Source organism: Sceloporus undulatus, chromosome 1, assembly GCF_019175285.1.
Source record: "Sceloporus undulatus isolate JIND9_A2432 ecotype Alabama chromosome 1, SceUnd_v1.1, whole genome shotgun sequence".
In the NCBI taxonomy this organism is placed as follows: Eukaryota; Metazoa; Chordata; class Lepidosauria; order Squamata; family Phrynosomatidae; genus Sceloporus; species Sceloporus undulatus.
In genome coordinates, this window is record NC_056522.1 from 167,178,191 (window position 1) to 167,199,089 (window position 20,899).

The 20,899-nt window shown below is 38.1% G+C and overlaps 1 protein-coding gene across 2 annotated transcripts in view; it reads right to left on the reverse strand.

Moving 5' to 3' along the window:
* The window catches only part of TRPM8 (transient receptor potential cation channel subfamily M member 8), a 68,835-nt gene that overhangs the window by 38,271 nt on the left and 9,665 nt on the right, over window positions 1-20,899 (reverse strand). For both annotated transcript variants that reach the window (XM_042447073.1, XM_042447074.1), the window contains exons 3-10: window positions 20,617-20,735; window positions 19,201-19,274; window positions 16,218-16,374; window positions 15,202-15,379; window positions 14,187-14,359; window positions 12,181-12,355; window positions 7,711-7,778; window positions 2,750-2,947 (exon numbers count right to left, since the gene is read on the reverse strand). In XM_042447073.1, coding sequence (XP_042303007.1) covers window positions 2,750-2,947; window positions 7,711-7,778; window positions 12,181-12,355; window positions 14,187-14,359; window positions 15,202-15,379; window positions 16,218-16,374; window positions 19,201-19,274; window positions 20,617-20,706 — 1,113 coding nt within the window. In that variant the 5' untranslated portion in view covers window positions 20,707-20,735. The remainder of the gene's footprint in view (window positions 1-2,749; window positions 2,948-7,710; window positions 7,779-12,180; window positions 12,356-14,186; window positions 14,360-15,201; window positions 15,380-16,217; window positions 16,375-19,200; window positions 19,275-20,616; window positions 20,736-20,899) is intronic.

Below are 20,899 nucleotides of genomic sequence, written 5' to 3' on the forward strand. Positions count from 1 at the left end.
ACCTTATGTTACTGAACAGAAAAGGTTCAGATTTTTTAAACAGCACAACAATGTTCCCTTTGTACTAGTCCTAACTACTGAAGCTCTACTGAAGCAATTTGAATGGGCTTAAGTCAATATTTATTATATTCCCTTTATTTGGTTTTTAAAAAACTAGACTTTTTTCACTGTTATCTCCTCCACTACCTTTAAATTTGCATTATTGAGCCCCTTTTCCTATCTCTCATTACACTAGGGGACCTAAATGCTGTGGGGGCTCTTTTGGTTACTTTTTTATATGGATTCTTTTTTTAAAGGAAATATAAAATAATGGAAACTGAGATAAGCCATAAAGTTTAATAAGATGTTCAATCGCCCAATAAAACTTACATGGCAGAAGCCACAGAGGAGAGAAACTACTTATATGCTCCAAGTATGAAAACAGTCAGCGTATCAAAGAATCCTCACCATCAAATGCAGTTGACTCCCACATTGCTTGTTTTAGAAAACAACTACAAGTGTATAGTATTTATCTACTCTTTGTGGATGATCTGGGAATCTAATCTGGTCCTGGGATCTCACTATGAAGATGTGTGTGTATTATGTTATATTTTCTATTTCTGATTTATAATTGGATGTTTTAATTACTGCAAATAGTGCATTTTATTATGTTGTGCACAACCTTAGGCTGCCTTAGAAGGAAAGGGAGGATATTCAACACATACGTGCATATGTACCCCATCTTGTAATCCTAAATCCGTTTACCTACACCCCTGTCAATTTAATGGGACTTATTGTAAGAAGACATGTATAGGATAGCTGTATTAATATAGTTAAGTTTCTTTAGGGGAAACTATAAATAAACAATGTGTATAGATTCAAGAGCGTATAGATCCTAGATGCTATTCCCTGGCATTTTTATCAACAGTGATGCTGCCAAAAGTAAATAGGAAAAAAAAGCAAATTAAACTGAAATTCTATGGGGAAATAAAGCTACACAGTAAGAAATGACCAAGCTACAACAATTCAAAATGCCAAATTGACAGCTTGTCAAAGTGCTCTCTACACTTCTACAGGAAACGCTATATTTATTGATACCAATGACATTTCTTCTGCTGATGAGCAGTTTTTGTTCATGGAAAAAAATAAGCTAACACCTCCAAAAATAGCTGCAGGCTAGACTCAGTTTTCCACAAATATCAGTCCAGTGTAATATGTAATTTCCTAGGATAATTTTTTAAAAAAATGTTTTTTTTATAAAAAGATTTTAAATTTTTAAATACATTTAATGCATTGGGGGTTTGTTTTTCCTGGATTTCCTTGTTATATTGTGTTATATATTTTGTGAGCTTGCAAAATCCAAATCCAAGATGGCAGTGGTCATCTGCTACTGATTGTTTGTCATGCTTTCATTTTCCTGAATCCTATTCTTAGTTCCACTTACATAGACCAATTGAATCACTAGAACCTACATTACTGTTGACTTACAGTTTGTACATCCAGACTAACTGAAAAATTCCAGATTTTGTTCTTGTTCTTTCCAATTTTATACTGGATTAAAATAAAATCCCATGGGGAGCTGGTATACAACGGCTCTGATTTTACTGGGAGCTGACAAAAAGTATTATGAGACAAACAAAACATGTATGGATGTTCAAAATAAAATCAGAAAGAAGAGGAACAGAATCTGGGACTTTCTGGTCTCTTAAATCAGTCTGGCTCTCTTATCACACTATGCTGCATATAGTCCTATGTTCCACTTTAATTGTCATGGCAACATCCTGTGGAATTCTGGGGTTTGTAGTTTAGCGAAGCCCAAGAACTCTTTGGCTGAAAATTATAAGTGCCCTTTCCTAAACTGCAAATTCTAGTATTTTATTGTTGTATATTGTATTTTCTTTGTTGTTACCAGCCTCGATCCTCAATCGGAAGAGGTAGGATATAAATAAATATTTTTATTATTTTTATTATTATTATTATTATTATTATTAGATGTTGCCATGGCAATTAAAGCTGAATATAGCACTATAACACTGTAGTATGATAAGGCAGTATGTGTGCTCTAAGTTACTCATTTATTCAATGGTTTTTTCTAGTTATCACATAAGATTTAGGCCACTCAGTATGTTAGTAGACATTTGTAATTTTTTAAATGCTGTACTTATAATTTGCAGCGGTGTATGAGTATTATTCTGAACTCTTAAAAAGAAGGGAAAAGCTGAGGTATAAACTGCACAAATAATCATGAATAAAAACATTATATGAAGAGTTTTCTCCCAAAACCCAATGACAGAAAACGATTTTTTGGTAGAGACATAATCCCTGTTACAAAGCAAAGTCCCTAGTACAGTAGAACGTTTTGCCAGAACTTGGAAAGTTACTCTAAGAACAATGAACCTCTTCCTTAGCAGAATGTGGGATGTTTCTCCAGCTGTCAACAAGATAAGCAACTAATTATGGCAAGCAAACTACATGTACTTCATTTGCACTGCAAAATAATGCCTAGGTCTCCGGTTACACAAAGTGCATCTACACTGTAGAAATAATTCTTTGACACCACTTTCAGTGTTGTAGCCCCATCCTACAAAATCCTGGGATGTGTAGTTTTACAAGATCCACAGCCTTCTCTGTCAAAGCGTCCTGGTGCCTCAAAAAACTGCATTTCCCAAGATTCTGTAGGATAGAACCATGAAAGTTAAAGTGGTCTTAAATGGCATTATTCCTACAGTGCAGATGCACCCACAGTCTACTAGTTTACATGCTCACTCACCCATTTGATCCAACTTTCAGTCTCCTCTTCGGTGAGCCTGGAAAGAGTCCGTGGCAGGTATCTGAGCAATCTCTCTTTGACAGAGGAGGAGGTGAGCGTGCCTTCTGAATCTGCTAAACTTGCAATCACATCAGCAATCTGTCCAGAACCTTCCACCACCACACAAGGAATTTTGTTCTTCACCGCAGTGTTAATTGCCTATGAAAAAGCAAAGGAGAATGGCTGAACAGAAGTTCATAGAGGAACTGTGTGAATGTCTGATCCGTTAGTTAAGCTCCACAGGCCTGCATGTGGCACCTATATGAGCTCCAGGGATGCTTCCAAATATTTGTTTCTTCCAGCAGTAAAAGTGCATTTTCAGGGTAGGCATCACAAAACCCACCTCACTCCAGCCACTATAACAGTAGGCTTTTCTAGCTCCACTTTAGTGATGCTCAGTGAGCAGCTATTGAAATATCTTAAGCATTATGGTAAATTACTGTCTCTGGCAATGATTATTAAGACTACAGGAGAGCTATCTTTGGACCGACTGTTCAGAGACAAAACACAAGTATCAACCTACTTTTGTTATCTCCCTGAGAACGTACAGAATGTCAGCATAGGACACACTTGCCTTTGCACAACAAAGCAAAACATCATGCAGAATTCTGCTGCATTTTGTACTTCAAAAGCCTAAAGGTTTTGATCTCAGAACAGGATTCATTGGGAAGTTTAAATATAAATAAAAGGGGGGAGTATACAGTAATCCGATGGGGAGTAGTAGAATTTGAGAAGCAGAGAAACCTCTCTAACCTTCTCTCAATATGCAGCTGTGTGTCTAGTGGCCAACACAATGTTAACTCCATAGACAGGAGATGAGCATTTCATTCACCTGAAAATATATGTCATTGTATTATCTACAGTGTGCATTTTGGTGGATTCAGCAAATGGATCATACATGTTTTGGGGGGAAAGCTCCTTCCACCAGTGGGAACCTTCTAATACACCTGTACTTTTCCACTGGCTGAATGGGAAGGAGATTATCGTCCCCCATTTTCCATTTGGTATGCAGCCCCAGAGACCCAGTATGGTTTTTTGGTTGGAGGTGCATGACTCTGTAGACCAGGATTCAAATCTTTCCTTGGCCAGTTAAACCCATTGGGTCATCCTGGGCGGGTCACACACTCTCAGCCTCATAAGAAGGCAAAGGCAAACCCCCTCTAAACAAATCTTGCTAAGAAAGCCCCATGATAGGTTCACCTTAGGGTTGCCATAAATTTGAGATGACTTAAAGACAAAACAACAACAGCAACAACAACAACACACTCCCTATTTCACTCACAAAATCAGTTTTGAAGAACTTGGAAACATTCTAGAACAGTGGGAGAGGTAGTTCTGGAGAGATAACATAGCAAAGAGGAAATCAGCAAAGTATTATCCCTCCTCCGTGTTCATTGGCAGAACTTTTCTCAATGGGAAAAATGCCCAGGGACATGTCTATTAGTAATCAGGTTTTAACCATTGTGATCCTTGTAGCAGAATTAAAATCTTAATGCTGATGGCATTTGCAGGCTTGTGCATTTGCACTGACTGTAAATTTGTGATTTAAGATTCATAACTCTTGGTGAGGGCTCACGGTGTTGTGCAGTTGGAGATTAGGAAATTGAAACTGTTTTTAATAGTAACCAATGTAGTTAATTATAACAACTTTTAACCTTGTCTTGTTCTGCCAGATCTGGAAGACGTTAGTGTAATATCTGAATGGTAATTTGTGATGATTTAACTGTAAAAAGTACTGGGGAGTCAAGAAGTACTCTTAGTATATATTATCCATGATGTGGTTAGGCTTACTGGAGCATGGCTTTGGCATGGCTTCTGTACTCTTAGGATGCATGCATCATTTAAACAGCATACCTCCAAAGTGGCCCGAAGCAGCTTTAGTTTGGCCTGTCTGTATGGGGTCATATTAATATTAAGACGGCTGCCACCAACTAAATCAGATTTGTGCTTATTTTAGGATGGTGGGTCTCTTGCCTATTAGCTCTACAATTTTCTGGTGCAGCATTTTCCTGTGAAAATATCTGAGTGAAAATGAGCCATCACCATATTTAGCTATTTTGCTGATAAATGTCTATAATTGAACTGTAAAGTTATAAAAATAGAATACTTTGAACAAAAAATGACTATGTGGTCAAGAATCAAAACCACACGCATAATCATTACACTTTAGATAGCTTCCAAGCATGCTACCTGGAACATGAATGCTCTAATAGGAGGAGGTAAAACAAGCATCACAACCAAGTTGCAATATAAGGAACCTGAAAATGTCTGGCTCACTTTTTGGGAGAGAGATCACAGAGATCAGTGGAAAAGATCCAAGCAAGAAGAAGAGGTCCTATAAGAATCTGTCACATGCATATATGTTAAGATCTATTAAGCAAGGATATTTGGGGATGTTTGCTTGCAGCATTTCTACAAATGAAACTCAGCCATTCTGCAATGAAATAGGGACAGAAGAAACAAGACTGATATCTATGCCACACAGTGAAGCCGGTAAACTTTACTCTGGATTCGTGACCCAGTAATATAATCTGATTTAATGTAATTTAATAAGACAATGTAGTGTGACCTGCTCTTCATGTAATTATCAAGAAGTATGTCTTCATTGTATAATAGAATCCTTCAACTCCATCTTTGGAGGTTTTTAAAGAGAGACTGGGTGGCCATCTGTCAGGAGTGCTTTGAATGTGTATTTCTGCATGGCAGGGGGTTACATTAGATAGCCCTTGCAGTCTCTTCCAACTTGATGATTCTAAGATTTCTATATGCTATATTTATGCTTATACTGATGTCCATAAATAGCTGTGATTGTGCAAAATAAATGCTTTAGAAAGCTTATTAAAAATAATAATTATGCAAATTTAAAATTTAAAATCCCGAAACTACCAAAATACACAATTCATACATAATTAGAAACAAATCATATTTACAGAATGTATTGGCTATTTTGATACTTGAAATTACCGTCCTTGATCTGATGTTGAACAGCAAACTTCATTTAGCACATGAATGGTGAATGCTGTACAGAAGTCATTTCCACTATGTGCCATGGGGCTGACTCCTTAGTAAGACTGTTCTGGAGTGCAAGTTTCTGTGATATTCAGCTGAAAGTAAATTCTATAGAAATCAGTTCTTTGTTCTTGTGTGCATCCAACTTGTTTCTTACTTATGGCAACTCTAAGGTAAACCTATCATGAGGTTTTCTCGGCAAGATTTATTCAGAGGGGTTTTGCCTTTAACTGAGGCTGAGAAAGTGTGACAAGTCACCCAGTGGTTTCCATGGCTGAGTGGTGATTTGAACCCTGGTCTCCCAATGTCCTAGTCCAACACTCAAACCACTACACCACAAACAGGTAAATGGCTTAGATCAAGAGCAGCATTTAGTCCTACCAGTATGTCAAGAGAGTGGTGATGCTGCCAGCTTGTATTTCAGGCACAAAAATTAGCTGAACTGTTAAAAAATATCACAAACTTCACAAGGGCCAGTACCAGAGCTGACAGCTCTTAAATATTTAGATATAGTTTGCAAAACTTTGTTTTGGTCTAGAATGACCCCAAATACACTCTAGAGGGTGGCATTTCCACCACATTTAAATGCCTCCCTGAACCCCCAAGGGTAAAAAAACAGCAACCCAAAACCCCACATTTTTGCAAAAAAAAAAATCAAGACAAATGTTTTGCCCTGACATGCTCCTCAATGTCCACTGGAGGGCGCGGGGTACATTTCCATTAAATTTTGCAGACCCACTGGTCCAGTTTAGTCCCAGGAGACGTCTTTTTTGAAAACCAAAGACATAGTGAAAATGCAGTTGGTGGAATAGTAAATCAACATGTCATGGAGGGAATTTAGCTTAAATATTCACTGGCACTTCTAATAAGAAAGTGGCAAGTCGTTTTTTAAAACTTTTCTGTTGTTAAATATTTTTGTATTCTGGAATGTGTATATATTTTTCAGTGTCTGTCATTATGGGGTATGCTTTAATTTTCTGTGTAGTGTCAGTTATATATTTATATATATGTGTTTTGGTTCTTGTTTTATATATTTAAATTAAAAAAATTAAAATGGTAAAAATGCCTCCTACCCCGTAGATACAGATGGGGCAAAAACAATTTGTGGTTTTTTGGGCAGATGTGGCCCTCCAAGGTCTCCTAGTGGGACAGTGAGGCCTCCTAGCCTTCCACAGTTGTCCTCCCCTGATTTAGATTGTTATGTATTTTGTTAATCTCAAGTTTTGAAGTACATTAGGGTGCATTTCCAAGAATGCATGATATAAGGTTTGTCTCCTATAAATCAAAGTATATCTCTTTCCCTAATAATTCCTCCTTACCCATCCCACCAATTATTAGAATTGTTTGTTGTTGTTGTTGTTGTTGTTGTATGCTGTTATCTGTATTTTCCACCTAATGCATCTAGTTCTGCTTGAGCCCAATCAACCATTCCTGCACTGCACTGAATAAGTGCTAAGACACCAAAGTTATATATAGGGAGGATCAAACATATGAAACACTTTAAGAACCAGAAAAAGCCATCAAATGTTGGGCCTGTGATTCAACAAGAAAGGTGTGAAAAATCTAAGAGGAATGTATCTGTGAACAATTGTTCACGAACAACAACATGGCAGCACTGCAGTTAGATAACTCCCCGTCTGCCCCCAAAAGGTCTACCCAAAGAGCTTTTTGCTTCTTCCTTTTGGAAAGAAAGGAAATGGAAACATTTCTTTTCTTGATGAGTGTTTCTTTTTCTTTTCCTTTTCTTTTTCTTTTTTGCAATCTCTTCCTTGCCTGAGCAGTTAGCTTCCTGATCTAAAAGAACAAAAATCCAACAAAATTACTATAAGAATGAAACTGTAAAGAGTAGCATTGCATCTCTGAGTGGTTGAAGGTGGAGGCAGAGTTTTGCAAGGTGGGGGAAACAGACTTACTTTCAGAGTTTCTTTTCCACCTCCCTGGACAAAACACACAATTGGAATCTTGCCACCATAGTTAGAATCTGAAATACAAATGCCACAGTAAACAAAATGAAAATCCAGGATGTTGTAGCAACACTTCAAATCTCTTCTCTTTGTACCTTGTTAATATTCAGTAATAGCCTACCTCATTCTTAGTACTTCATTAACATTAAAATTAGGCAACCTTAACTTTACTTTAAATGTGAAGAGGGGAGGTCCTGAACAAATAAATGTGGCTGTCCCATGGCATTTACTTAGGCTTTGGTGGGGGGGGGGGGGAGAGAAAGTAGTTTTTACTAACAGAAAGTAATTTTCTGTTGCTATTATAGCTCCCACCATGGAAGAAATGTTTTTGCAATCATTTCTATTAGGCCCCCATAATAATGAGTGCTACGGTGCTGCTGAGACATTTTGTCATGGCTAGCTTGACTATTAAGCACAGTGAGCCAGCAGATGCTGGGTGAAGCTGTGGTCACTGTTGGACAGGTGTGGTGAAAGATACTAGTCCACTCTCAATGATGAGGTACGTTTCAACTGCCAATATATTCAGCAAGCATCTGTGCATGGAATGGGAAGGGGAATGCCAACTTGTATTTGCCCTCAGGTATAAAATATCTTGGCCTCGCCTTGTATTTTGTCATTTGCACATGTGAATGGCACTATATTCTTTCAGTTGTACGTGATTTTTCTGATCAAAGGAATGGGAAGAAAAAGGCAAGAAAATGAGAAATTTAAGGCAACAGTTGTCAGGAGTTACTAACACATACACACGCACACACTGTTTCTACTCATATGCATTTGCCATATGCTGTTCAACTGGCTTTGTTGATATATACAATTTTTCAGCATAATGTTTTTTGGGTAATAGAAAATAAATGGTATATCAACACAGATACTATTTCCATACAAGAAAACTGTAATTTGTGAATCCAGGCATCTGGTGAATTATGTGGCTGCTTCACCATATGCCAGTGCTACATTCATTCATTTGGCTGCTCTTGTTGACATAGCAATTGTAATAAATTAAGGTGGCTCTAATAAACAGCATTTCCTAAAAACCATGATTTTGTAAAAACCATCAGCCTCCTGTAGTACATTATAACACTGCTACAAATGAAAGGACTTTCCACTGAGCTCAGACTGTTCTCTGTCCCATCCCTTTTCTGCTTTGCATTTGATTTGCTTTTTTGTTTAATGTCCATGGGAGCTAATATGAATCTGAACTGAAACATTTGTTTTCTACTTTTTGACAGACATAACATTGGGTAGTCTAAGGCTTACAACACTAAGACTAATTTGTTCTCTCTGTGTTTACAGACTGCCCTTCTGGAGATCATACTATGTGTCATTTACCAAAGGTCCAAACTGATGCTGTTCTAGGAATCACACCATGCAGAACATCTCATAGTGGTTTTCCTGGAAGAAAATGACAGAATCCAGCAAAACTGGGAGTGGAAATCTCCCCCCCCCCTTCACAATTGTAGCCTCCAATCATCAAAAAGGATGTGGAGAAACTGGAGCGTGTCCAAAGAAGGGCAACTAAGATGTTGGAGGATCTGTAAACCATGCCCTATGAGGAACGACTTAGGAGCTGGGGATGTTTAGCCTGGAGAAGAGAAGGTTAAGAGGTGATATGATAGCCCTGTTTCAATACTTGAAGGGATGTCATATTGAGGAGGGAACAAGCTTGTTTTCTGCTGCTCCAGAGACTAGGACCCAGAGCAATGGATGCAAGCTCCAGGAAAAGAGATTCCAGCTCAACATTAGGAGGAACTTCCTGACAGTAAGGGCTGTTCGACAGTGGAATGCACTCCCTCGGAGTGTAGTGGAGTCTCCTTCCTTGGAGATCTTTAAACAGAGGTTGGATGGCCATCTCTCAGGGATGCTTTGATTAGGAGTTCCTGCATGGCAGAATGGGGTTGGACTGGATGGCCCTTGTGGTCTCTTCCAACTCTATGATTCTATGATTCTATAGTCTCCAAAACTGACTATTGGGGCTAAGAAACCTTCACAATTTTTCATGGGCAGTGCAGAGAGTTGTAGAAGGAAGAGAAGGAAAAGAAATTTCCAGAAGTTCCACCAGCAGAACATTGGATTTCACTCCATTTATACTGATGAAACTATATTAATACTATTAATAATAATATGGCTGAAAACATCATAAGAAAAGTAAAGATAGAATCAAAAAAAGGAGTGAAGACAGGAGGAAGAAACATCAACAACCTAACATAGGTGGATGACATGATAATAGTGGCAGAAAACAGCAGAGACTTGGAACAGTTAATAAGGAAGATTAAAGATGAAAGTGCAAAGGCAGGTTTAATGCTGAACAGAAAGAAAACAAAAATACAGTACTGACCATAGAAGAAATATATAAATTCAATCTAGACAATGAGAAAATTGAAATAGTTAAAGAATTTCTGTACCTAGGATCAAACGTTGATCAGAATGGTGACTGCAGTCAAGTAATAAGAAAAAAATAGAGCAATAGTAATAACAAGTACATATCTACACCACTTATCAGTGAACTAGCACTCCCTAAGCGGTTTACAACATGTAAGCCAATTACCTCCAACAAACTGGGTTCTCATTTTACCAACCTACGAAAGGATGGAAGGCTTAGTGGATCTTGGAGCTATCCTCTAGGATTGAACTTACAACGTTGTGGCTACAGTACCAGCATTTAACCACTACACCACCAGGGCTTCTTAATGGGACTAGGAAGGGCAGCTATGAGAGAACTAGAAAAGATCCTGAAGAGTAAAGACATACAATTGAACACTAAAGTCAAAATCATTCAGGCCACTGTATTCTCAATTTCCATGTATGGATGTGAGAGCTGGACAGTGAAGGAAGGAGACAGAAAGGAAATCAATTCATTTGAATGTGGTGTTGGAGAAGAGTACTTAGGATACCATGGACAGCCAAGAAGACAAACAAATAGGTCCTTGAACAGATCAGACCAGAGCTATCCTTGGAAGCCAAGATGATCAAGTTGAGGCTATCATACTTTGGCCACATACTGAGAAGGCATGGATCACTAGAAAAAACAATAATGCTGGGAAAGGCAGAGGGTAGAAGAAGGAGGGGAAGATGGCAGACCAGATGGATGGACTCAATCAGGGGGGTTATGGGCATGGGCTTGCAGGACCTGAGAAGAGTGGTAGAGGACAGGGATACTTGGAGATATCACATCCACAAGGTTGTCATGAGTCAGAATAGACCCGAGGGCAGCTAGCAACAACAAATATTATAGTTCAGGATATCCATCCAATAACGGCATAATATTAATTGAGTGAATTAACCTAATGAGCAAGAAGACTATTTTACCTTCTAAGGACTTTATCAAATGTGGTTTTTAAACTGCTATAAAAGTTGGATAACATTCCTTTGGTGATAACTTTCACATAATGCCATATCGCTCTCTCTCATTGCTGCCTTGTCCTCCAAACATTGCTAGCCCATATCTTGCCTTTGATGTGGAAAATTTGTCAATAAGCTCCAAATCACACTGATGTAGCACCAGTCCTCAGGTATGTAAGATACTCCTTTGGCAGTTCCAGGATTGGGTGGTCATGTGATGCCAGTGTCTCATACTCTCCTGGTTCCTCCCTTCACTATTACTGAAGAGGGAGCAAACTTGTTTTCTGCTGCTCCAGAGAACAGGACCCGGAGCAATGGATGCAAGCTACAGTAAAAGAGATTCCACCTGAACATTAGGAGGAACTTCCTGACAGTAAGGGCTGTTCGACAGTGGAATGCACTCCCTCGGAGGGTGATAGAGTCTCCTTCCTTGGAGGTCTTTAAACAGAGGCTGGATGGCCATCTGTCAGGGATGCTTTGATTTGGATTTCCTGCATGGCAGGGGGTTGGACTGGATGGCCCTAGTGGTCTCTTCCAACTCTACGATTCTATGATTCTATGATTCTATTAGAGAACAGTCTGGTTTTGCTTTGTTTTGTTTTATTTTTGTTTAAAACTGCATTAGCAGAATTATGTTTAAAACCAAAATGTACATACACATGCACAAAAATGAAAAGCACAAAAGTTGGGGCATAGGGCAAAGTGGCAGGGTTAAGGACAAGAGAAAAGAGACAATGTGGGACCGATAACAGCCCAGGAGTGCTACAGAAGGGACATGCAATAGGAAGTGCACCCAAACTAGTATGTATGCACTTCCCTTCAGTGACATGATTGTGTTGAGAATGGGGGTCATGTGATTAAGTCTTAAGATGATTCGATTGATTGATTGATTGATTTGCCAAATATATTTACAGATTGTCTTTTAAGCATAACCTATCCCAAGACATTTTACATCAGAACTAGTTAAAACAAGTCATTAGTTTAATAAGCTTTTTTATTCCCAATATTTTTTTAAAAGCCTATCATTGACCAAAGTACTTATTTCAGAAGAGTACCACAATCTCAGATAAAGAAACTAACCTGGAATAATGCGTTCCGAAATATATTTTTCTAACTGGGTTCGGAGCTTGGCCTCTGTAGCTGGGTATCCATGTGTACCATTATCAACCAGAATTAGATGTGTATGATTATTATCCAGACAGTACAATGGGTCCCTCTTGAAGTCATCCAGGATGTAATGTGCTGAATAATATGTCTAGAAATGACATCCAAAAATTATTTTACAAAACTTAGATACTAATTCCAACACTTAATCATATTTGCTGAAACAAGACATTTTCTTCACCTCTTTTAAAATCCTGAAAGAATGGAAATAAGTAATTCTTCTGTAAATTTAGGTAGTTTGTAACCTGTAATCTTGTAAATGATCACCTAAAAAATCAGTGTCACCAGCCCTTAGTGTAAATGTCTCCCTTTGCCTCTTTGTTGTTCATTTTGTTAAACTATTATCCACTGTGATGCACCTGCACATGAATGTGCATTTCCCTTTTTACCGAGGCCCATTATATTTTCAGTTCACTAATTCAATGTTTTCCAAAACCTCATGTGGTATAAAATCCACTTGATTGCATTAAAATTATGCATTAACTATAGTATATTTTTATTCATCTTATCAGCAAAAAATACAGAGCACTAAACTGTTACAGGAAGCTTCAGGAATATCAGAGGAATCAACTTTATATTCAAAACAGCTTCATTTATATACCGCTTCATACTGAACTAGCAGTGTCTAAGTGGTTTACAAAGTGTGAGCTAACTGCCCCAAACAAACTGAGTACTCATTTTAGCAAGCTCGGAAGGATGCAAGCCTGAGTCGAGCTTGAGCCCTTTCGCTGGCATTTAACTCGCAACCTTATGGTTTTGAATGAGTGGATGTAGTACAGCCATTTAATCACTGCACCAGCAGGGCTCCTAGCAATAGCAAGTACATTTCTATACCGCTTATCTGTACACTTAAGCACTCCCTAAGCAGTTTACAGTGTGTAAGCTAATTGCTCCCAACAAGCTGGGTACTCATCTAAGCGACCTACAGAAGGATATTAGGCTAAGTCAACCCTGGAGCTCTGTCAGGGATCGAACTCATAACCTTGTGGCTGTGAATGGCTGCAGTACCAACATTTAACTACTGCGTACCCAGGGCTCCCTTAGCATGTCTGCAATCAGTAGTTGCTAGCTGTATGCCTCTTTAAGAGTTTAGGCACATATTCATATGATTTCTTGTTTGTTGGTGTTAGCCACACCATCTCTACATTCTTCAGTTAGTATGGTGTTTTTAGGGAAATAGAAAATAAATGGAATATCATGTCTAAGTTTTTTTTTCACCATGTTGTATTCTGCAGTTCCCTCTTTCTCTTCACCATGGTCGAAGAGCACCTGTTATGGAGTCCCTCACCATGAGATGCTCTGCAAACATTGACACTTAGTAAAGCTACATTGTATGTTTTTACAAAGAAAACTAAGCCAGGTTAATTTTCTTTGCTAGCCTTTTTGTGTATAGGGCCATGGTGTGGGACTGGTTGATGCATACTTTCTGCTTGTGAACAGTAATTACTCTGCTTGTGAGATACACTAATACCCTTTACATTATCCAATAAAGAAGAATAACCCAACATCATATATTGATAAGCAAACACTTTGAGCTAGAGGTTCCTGGTCATATCAGTGCGGATATGAATTTGCTGGCTGGCTTTGGGCAAGCAAATCTCTGCTTCTTTTGTAGTATGGAGATTTACATAATTCCAGAATAATAATACAGTGGTGCCTCGGGTTACGAAATTAATTCGTTCCGTGGCACCGTTCGTAACCCGAAAAGCCTTCGTAAGCCGAATTGCCATAGGCGCTAATGGGGAAAAGCCGCGATTCCGTGCGAAAAAGCCGAAAAAAGCACCAAAAGTTTTTTCGTAACCCGAAAAAACATTCGTAACCCGGAACAATGTTTTCCTATGGGATTTTTTCGTATCCCGAAAATTTCGTAACCTGGGTATTTCGTATCCCGAGGTACCACTGTACTTAATCAATTTCAGTACCTCAGCATCACAGTTTCTGATCAAACTCTCACGGTTAGAAACCATTCCCCAGGCAGCTATACCAATGGCAACCACACTCTCTTCCGAACTCCTGCTGATAGTGTTATCTCTTACAACTTCCCCAATGTACTTCATCAATCCATAATGAGTTCCTCCAGTGAATATCCAGGCCCCTGTAGATTGAGAGGACAAAACTGAGCCAAGCTTTGAACAGAGAGATTGTTTCATGCTGTGCAAAACACATAGGGAAGTTGCCCATCATTTGATTCCTAAACACTGCTAGTACATTCTCTCTCTAGTACATTAAAATGTATTGTCTAGAGAGTTACAGAACAATATTACTTTTTACTCACACGTTCATCCCTATCACACATGTGTTGTGAATGAATCAGGAATGTACTGACCTCAGCTACATGTATACATATAGTCACAGGGACTGATGTGTGTTTTTGGAAAGCATTTTATGATGTTCTGTGGTGTGTGCACCCTCACGTTGCCTGTTGACTTTCATAGGGTATTCTTAGACAAGGAATACTCAAATGTGGCTTTAACAGTTCCTTCCATTTGACATTATGTAAAGTTTTCAGAATATCAGAAAATGAAATGAAATTAATTGTGTGAATCTGCTGAAGGTTGACTAGTGTGAAACCAAAGAGTAGGAGAAAAAGCAAAGGATGATGAAATAGCAAAGGAGCAAAGATAAATAAAGCAAACGAGGCCTGGAGAAAAGGGGGAGCAGGAAATGAAAAAGGGAAGTAAATAAGCACACAGAGAAGAGGCAAAACAGAGGACATTTTCAGGCATATATTTGCCCTACCCTATCCCCAACAATGGATGGATTGATGGATGGATGGGGCTGTGGAAACTGCCTTCATTCTATACAATCAACACTGCCCTTGTTAAAAATGGCATATATTGCCAGATGGATCCATTTGGTTTTAGATCTGGTTTTTGCCTATGCCAAAACAATTCCTTGGGTAAGGGTCAGGAGAACAATAAAGGGGCTGATATTTACCTTTAGACTGTGCAATGTAGATCAGTCTGCTAACAATCTTACGCATGCGTGGTTTTAAAGCAAAATTTTTGGCTCCACCTGTGACAGAGATGATGAGGTTGGGTGTTTTCAGTTGCCAGTGCTGGGTCATGAGATTATAGAGTGTTTCAGAGTCTGTGTCAGATGACAGGCGAATATACTATCCAAAAAAGAAAGAAAGTAATTTTTACAACAGCACAAAACAAAACAAAAGCCCAACCATCCTTTCATTAAAGGCAGACCCTTCATTTTGTCAGTCCCAAGTGATGCAGCTTTCTGCTCTTGCCATGTCTGCTTCAGTAGCTTCTGCCAAGGGATGCTGGATCTCTCACAACTGTAACACTAAAATTTAACTTTAACCACAATAGCTGTATCCTATGCAACTCTGGAATTTGTAGTTCAGTCAGAAGTACCGGAGAAGCTCCCCAAACTGCCAGTCCCAAGATTCCATAGGACATTGCCATTGAAGTTAAAGTACAACCACAGGGCTACAACTGGGCAGTGTGAAAAGGCCCCTGGTTGCACAAGTTTCTATGTGGCACCAGATTTCACTTGATCCCTTCACCTGCCCCCATGTCCCTTCATGTCCTATTTTACACTTTCTAATAGCACATCTTCAAGTCTGAGGTTGATATTTATCCTTTTACTCTTCCATATTGTGTGTGCACATGCAGACAGACATGTTGGTTTAGTATTTTACTTATTTTTAAACATCATCTCTGCCACTCTACTCTCCTACCTTCACACTATTTGTATATTACCTTTCTAGAAGCCATGCCAAACCTCTCTCTAAATGTATCAAGAGAGGAAAAGAGAATAAATCTCCATTTTGTAGTCTGCAGTGGTCTTTAATGGTATTTTTAATATAGTGCTGAGAAGTATCTCACCCCAATAAAATTCTTCTCTTCTGAAATTACTGCCTTAGAAACATTTTGCACATACACACAAAATCTTGGTTCCACATTAAAGAAAATGAAAAAGCCATTTAATTGACTTACCTTCCCTGTCTTGCCTAAGTTTTCAAATTCAATATCTCCAAAGGCATCCGTGGGCAATTCTTTAGTGTGCTTCTTATAATTCCACTTTTCATTGCTGTTGATCTGAGTCCCTTGTATATGTTGTGTTTTCGAGTATCCACATCTACACAGGTTGTCGCTACCAAGACATGCACATATAGGAAAATTATTTTTTTTCAAACGTCAGAATTTTTTTTTTTTTTTTTGGCAGTTTTTGCTGGGGGGACAACAAAGAGAGCACCTTTCCAAAAATCTGGAGACTGCATAAGAAATCTAAGACTGCCAAATAATGATGAAATATTATCCTGTTAAAGCTGGGGTGAGAAAACTATTTTTCACCTTGGGTACCTTCGAGGGAAAAGGTGGAATACAAATGAAATAAATAAATGGAATAATAAATAAGGAGGCACATTTTCTTGGAACTACACATCATGATATGCAGGGTCAAAACCAGGATTTGGAAGACCACAGCCAAAAGAGTCACCTCCTTTCTCTAACTCATTCTACCACTTTTTTTCTTCTTCCAGGTAGTATCTGCATGACACGTTTATTTATAATTTGGTGAGGTAGCTGAATTTAGGATTAGATCACTTCTGCAAACAAGCACTTGGGGTACTTGAGAAATTGTACATGCCTCAACAAACCACAGATCCCAGGATTTCATGGATTTCTTGGTGCCATCACAGTTAAAATAACATTAAATTGATACAACAGTGGAGTGAAAATAAACCGTGACACCTTCTTATTTTCTTTGTTTGCCTTCACTGTTTTTTTCCCTTCACTGTTTAGTGGACTGAGATATCACTCTTGATCTGAACTGATTATTTGCAGAGGGCTTCTGCATAAAATTAGGTCAAGGGAAACCTGTGGTTCAAGGTTATTCATTCATCCTCTGCAAACATATCAGATTATGGCTTTCAGCAGTTTTCTGAATCTCTGGAGTTTATCACACAGAAGGAATTTCTCTTAAATTCGAATGAAAAGAAAGTGGGACCAGAATGCATTCACATGAATTTGCTAGTTGAGTGAATTTACGTGAATTCGAATTGCATTTGAACTGACTTCCCATTGCCCGAAAATAGCTTGCCATTGCCCGAAATTGTGTGTGGTAGTCTATCACACAATAACGTTAAACCTCATGATCGCGTTCGGATTGCCATTGGATTATACTTCCAATTTCCCTTGTCTGATAAACTCCACTGTAAGGAATTTCCAGGATCTAGTTTTTGACAGGTTTATCTGAGATGCAGATCAGCTGAGATTAGATTCTTGTTAATATGAACCCAGAGTAGGAGTGTATAAATTTACAGACTAGAACTATTGTAATGTGTTCTACCAGGGATTTGAAGGCTGGGGTAAACAAAATGTAAACATTATTCAGTAAGAATTATAGCTTTCTAACACAAAGCTGTGGGATCTGCTGGTACATTTATCCCAGTATTTATTGTTGTTGTGTGCCTTCAAGTCATTTCCAACTTATGGCACCCTTAAGGTGAACCTATCACAGGGTTTTCTTGGCAAGATTTGTTCAGAGGGAGTTTGCCTTTGCCTTCCTCTGAAGCTGAGAGAGTGTGGCTTGTCCAAGATCACCCAGTGGATACTAGCTGGGGATTTGAACCAATGGTAAAACCACTACACTACGCCAGCTCTCTCAGTATTACTTAGCTATTTATTATACAAATCTATACACTACTGAACATCCCACAAATACCTATATTTGTGTTATAATAAAACATTTTGATGGATGAAAGATGCCCTACTATAGTGTAATGGGCTACAACTTCTAGCTTCCAATTTACAAATAAATCAGCTAGGATGGAGCAAATCCTGACAGAAACTGAGGAAGCTGGGTGAAAAATAGGATATAAATCATTTTAAAAAATTATTGTTATTGTTAATCTAATCAAATGCAGCTCATTTTATTTTCAAAAGGGATCAGTTTACATTCATATTGGCTACCATTTCTTCTGTTTAAACACACTCACAATAGTGAAGAGGCAATTCATTTTCCTCTGAGATGATACCATGCAAAGTAGATGAGCAGCAGATAGTACACATTTCTTTGCATAGTATTGTGGGTGCTGCCTTTTAAAAATGCCATGCCACATTTTGCCCAAGATTAAAGATATAGTTAACTGCATCTTTCAAACAACCCTGGGGGCAAAAGCAAAAATTTAACGCCAGTGTGCCATGAATTAAAGTATAAATTCTGCCATTGAAGCACTTGTCAGAAATAACCCAGTGATAACTGACCCTGAAGTTCTTGAACAGTTGGAAAAAATCTTAAAATACATATTAGTGTGATGCTGTACTTTCATTAGATCAACCCAGCGTTATAACAATGATTTGACCTAAAGGTTTTATATTACTTATCACTTGAACGTTTTCTTTTTGGAATTATTTTTTGTTTAAACTTTTCTTTTTTAAAAAAACATAAATGTTATAGAAAGCCAGCGTTGTGCAGTGGTTTGAGTGTTCAACTAGGACTCAAGACCAGGGTTCGAATCCTGGCTCTGCCATGTAAACTCACTGGGTGACCTTGGGCAAGTCACACACTCTCATCCTCAGAGGACAGCAATGGCAAAAGCTGTCTGAACAAGTCTTGCCAAGAAAAGTCCATGACAGGTTCATCTTAGGGTTACCATACATCATAAACTACTTGAAGGCACACAACAACAAAATCTCCCTGCACTATAAGATTTTGATATGGTCATTCAGGAATTTTTACTTTGGTGGATAATGAGGTTACCTTCTTCACACATGATATTTATATTAAATTATACTTAAAATACATCTGTTTATAATGGGAAATATTCTTGGGCCTATTCTTTATTAACACACACCGCAAACAGCAGAAAAGCTTTTACTAAACAGTTGTTTTAGTGCCATATATGAAAAAGATGTGAGAAGCAAGATAAATAAAATAACTCAAAAATTCAAAAATAATCAAGAGAAAGTTGCTTACATTGACTTGGCATCTTTAGTGAAAAAGACACACTCTCTCTTCTTAAAGTTCTCTTGAATATAGTGTACCAAATCCTTGGGGAGGAAGATTTGAAAGATCTGAATGAAACCAACTGTGTACATCTCAAATATTAAATAGCATGTTAGTAGCCCTTTCTTTTGAAAGGCGCCCCGCAACAACAAGCCTATTTAACAAAACTATTTTTTTATTTCCAAAAGAACAAAAGCTTACAGATTTTAAGATAACCAATTTATGGATTTCTCTTATATCTACTTCAGCCTAAACAACTTGACAGCCTAGACTTGCCTTGAATCCCATTGTGGGAGAAAGGTGGGACATAAATCTTTGAAATAAATAAAATAAATGAAATAAGATATATTTTTAATTAATTGTATATAAAGTCAACATAACTTGGAGAAATAACAGTGCACTGTCTATCTTACATCAATCTCACACATGATGCCAGCCTAAATGTAGATTTTACAAGTGGTGGAATATAGAAAAACCTTCTGTGTAAACCAAATCCCTGTTGATGCTTATGCCAGCTGATGCTTACATCTGAAGGCTTCAGAGTCTTCTGTGTTCTAGATGCTAAGGGAAGGGGTGTTCATGAACATTAGAGTCATCCCCTCCCCAATATACAATGTATAACCAGCATAGTGGACCCATAATTCTCCTTCATTCTAAATTGCAACGTGTTGTCCATAACTCTGGCCATTGCTCTAGCTTGCTTTAGACCACTATGGCAACTGTTCTCCCACACACACACACACCATTTGCACAACCCTCCAATTGGTGATATGCACTCAAAATTCCCAGACAAACATCTTAATGTCAGAAAATACTATTTTGTGCCTCTCAAGACAAGTAAACAAATCTCTGCATTCAGGAAGAAAGCTTTCATCTGTCTACCCTGATTTATCCTATCTGGTCAAAATATGCATTGTAAAAATCTGAAGTAAAGCAGGACACTTGGACACATAATCACTTGTTCTACCAAGAAACATACAGATGGCATAAGAAGAGAGTAGCTCTGCACACACAAGACAATTGTGATAGTCAATGATGTCATTAATTCGGGATGTTTGTTTGCTTAGATGAACACATTCAGTAGTATATGTGGTCTCCTTCAAAGCATAGTATCTCAATCTAATGCCACCAGCAGATGTTTTCCAAGAAAACCCTAAGAGACGGCTGTTTACTGTCAGTTTTAATTCAGAATTCACCCACAATAAGTCATAAAGCAGACAAGATTCAGGTATCCCAAAATCTTACAGAATTAATAAAGAATATAATCATCACCAATAATATGTTTTTCCCCCTGCACATGATAGTTACACTAAATACCAGCTTATGAGCATAGAAGGATTTTACCCCTATTAGCTGTGTGGGATTGCCTTTTAGTACAGTACTTACACTTTCACTGTATGATAGATCTGTGCTACGAGAGATACTCGAGTAAAGACTTTTTGAGCTCTCCAAGGTACCATTTCTTCGACTTCTCATGATGTTTATGGAAGAGGAAGTAACTCCAGCTGCCCAAAAGAGAAGCGGATTAATCTCTCTTGCTACTTAAATGCAATGATTTTATTTATGATCAACTTGCTTTTTTTTAATATTCAGAAAAATTGTCTCCAGAGAAGGTTTGGAGGTTCACTCTCATGTGTGGATTCTCTATTCACCATCAATATATATATAT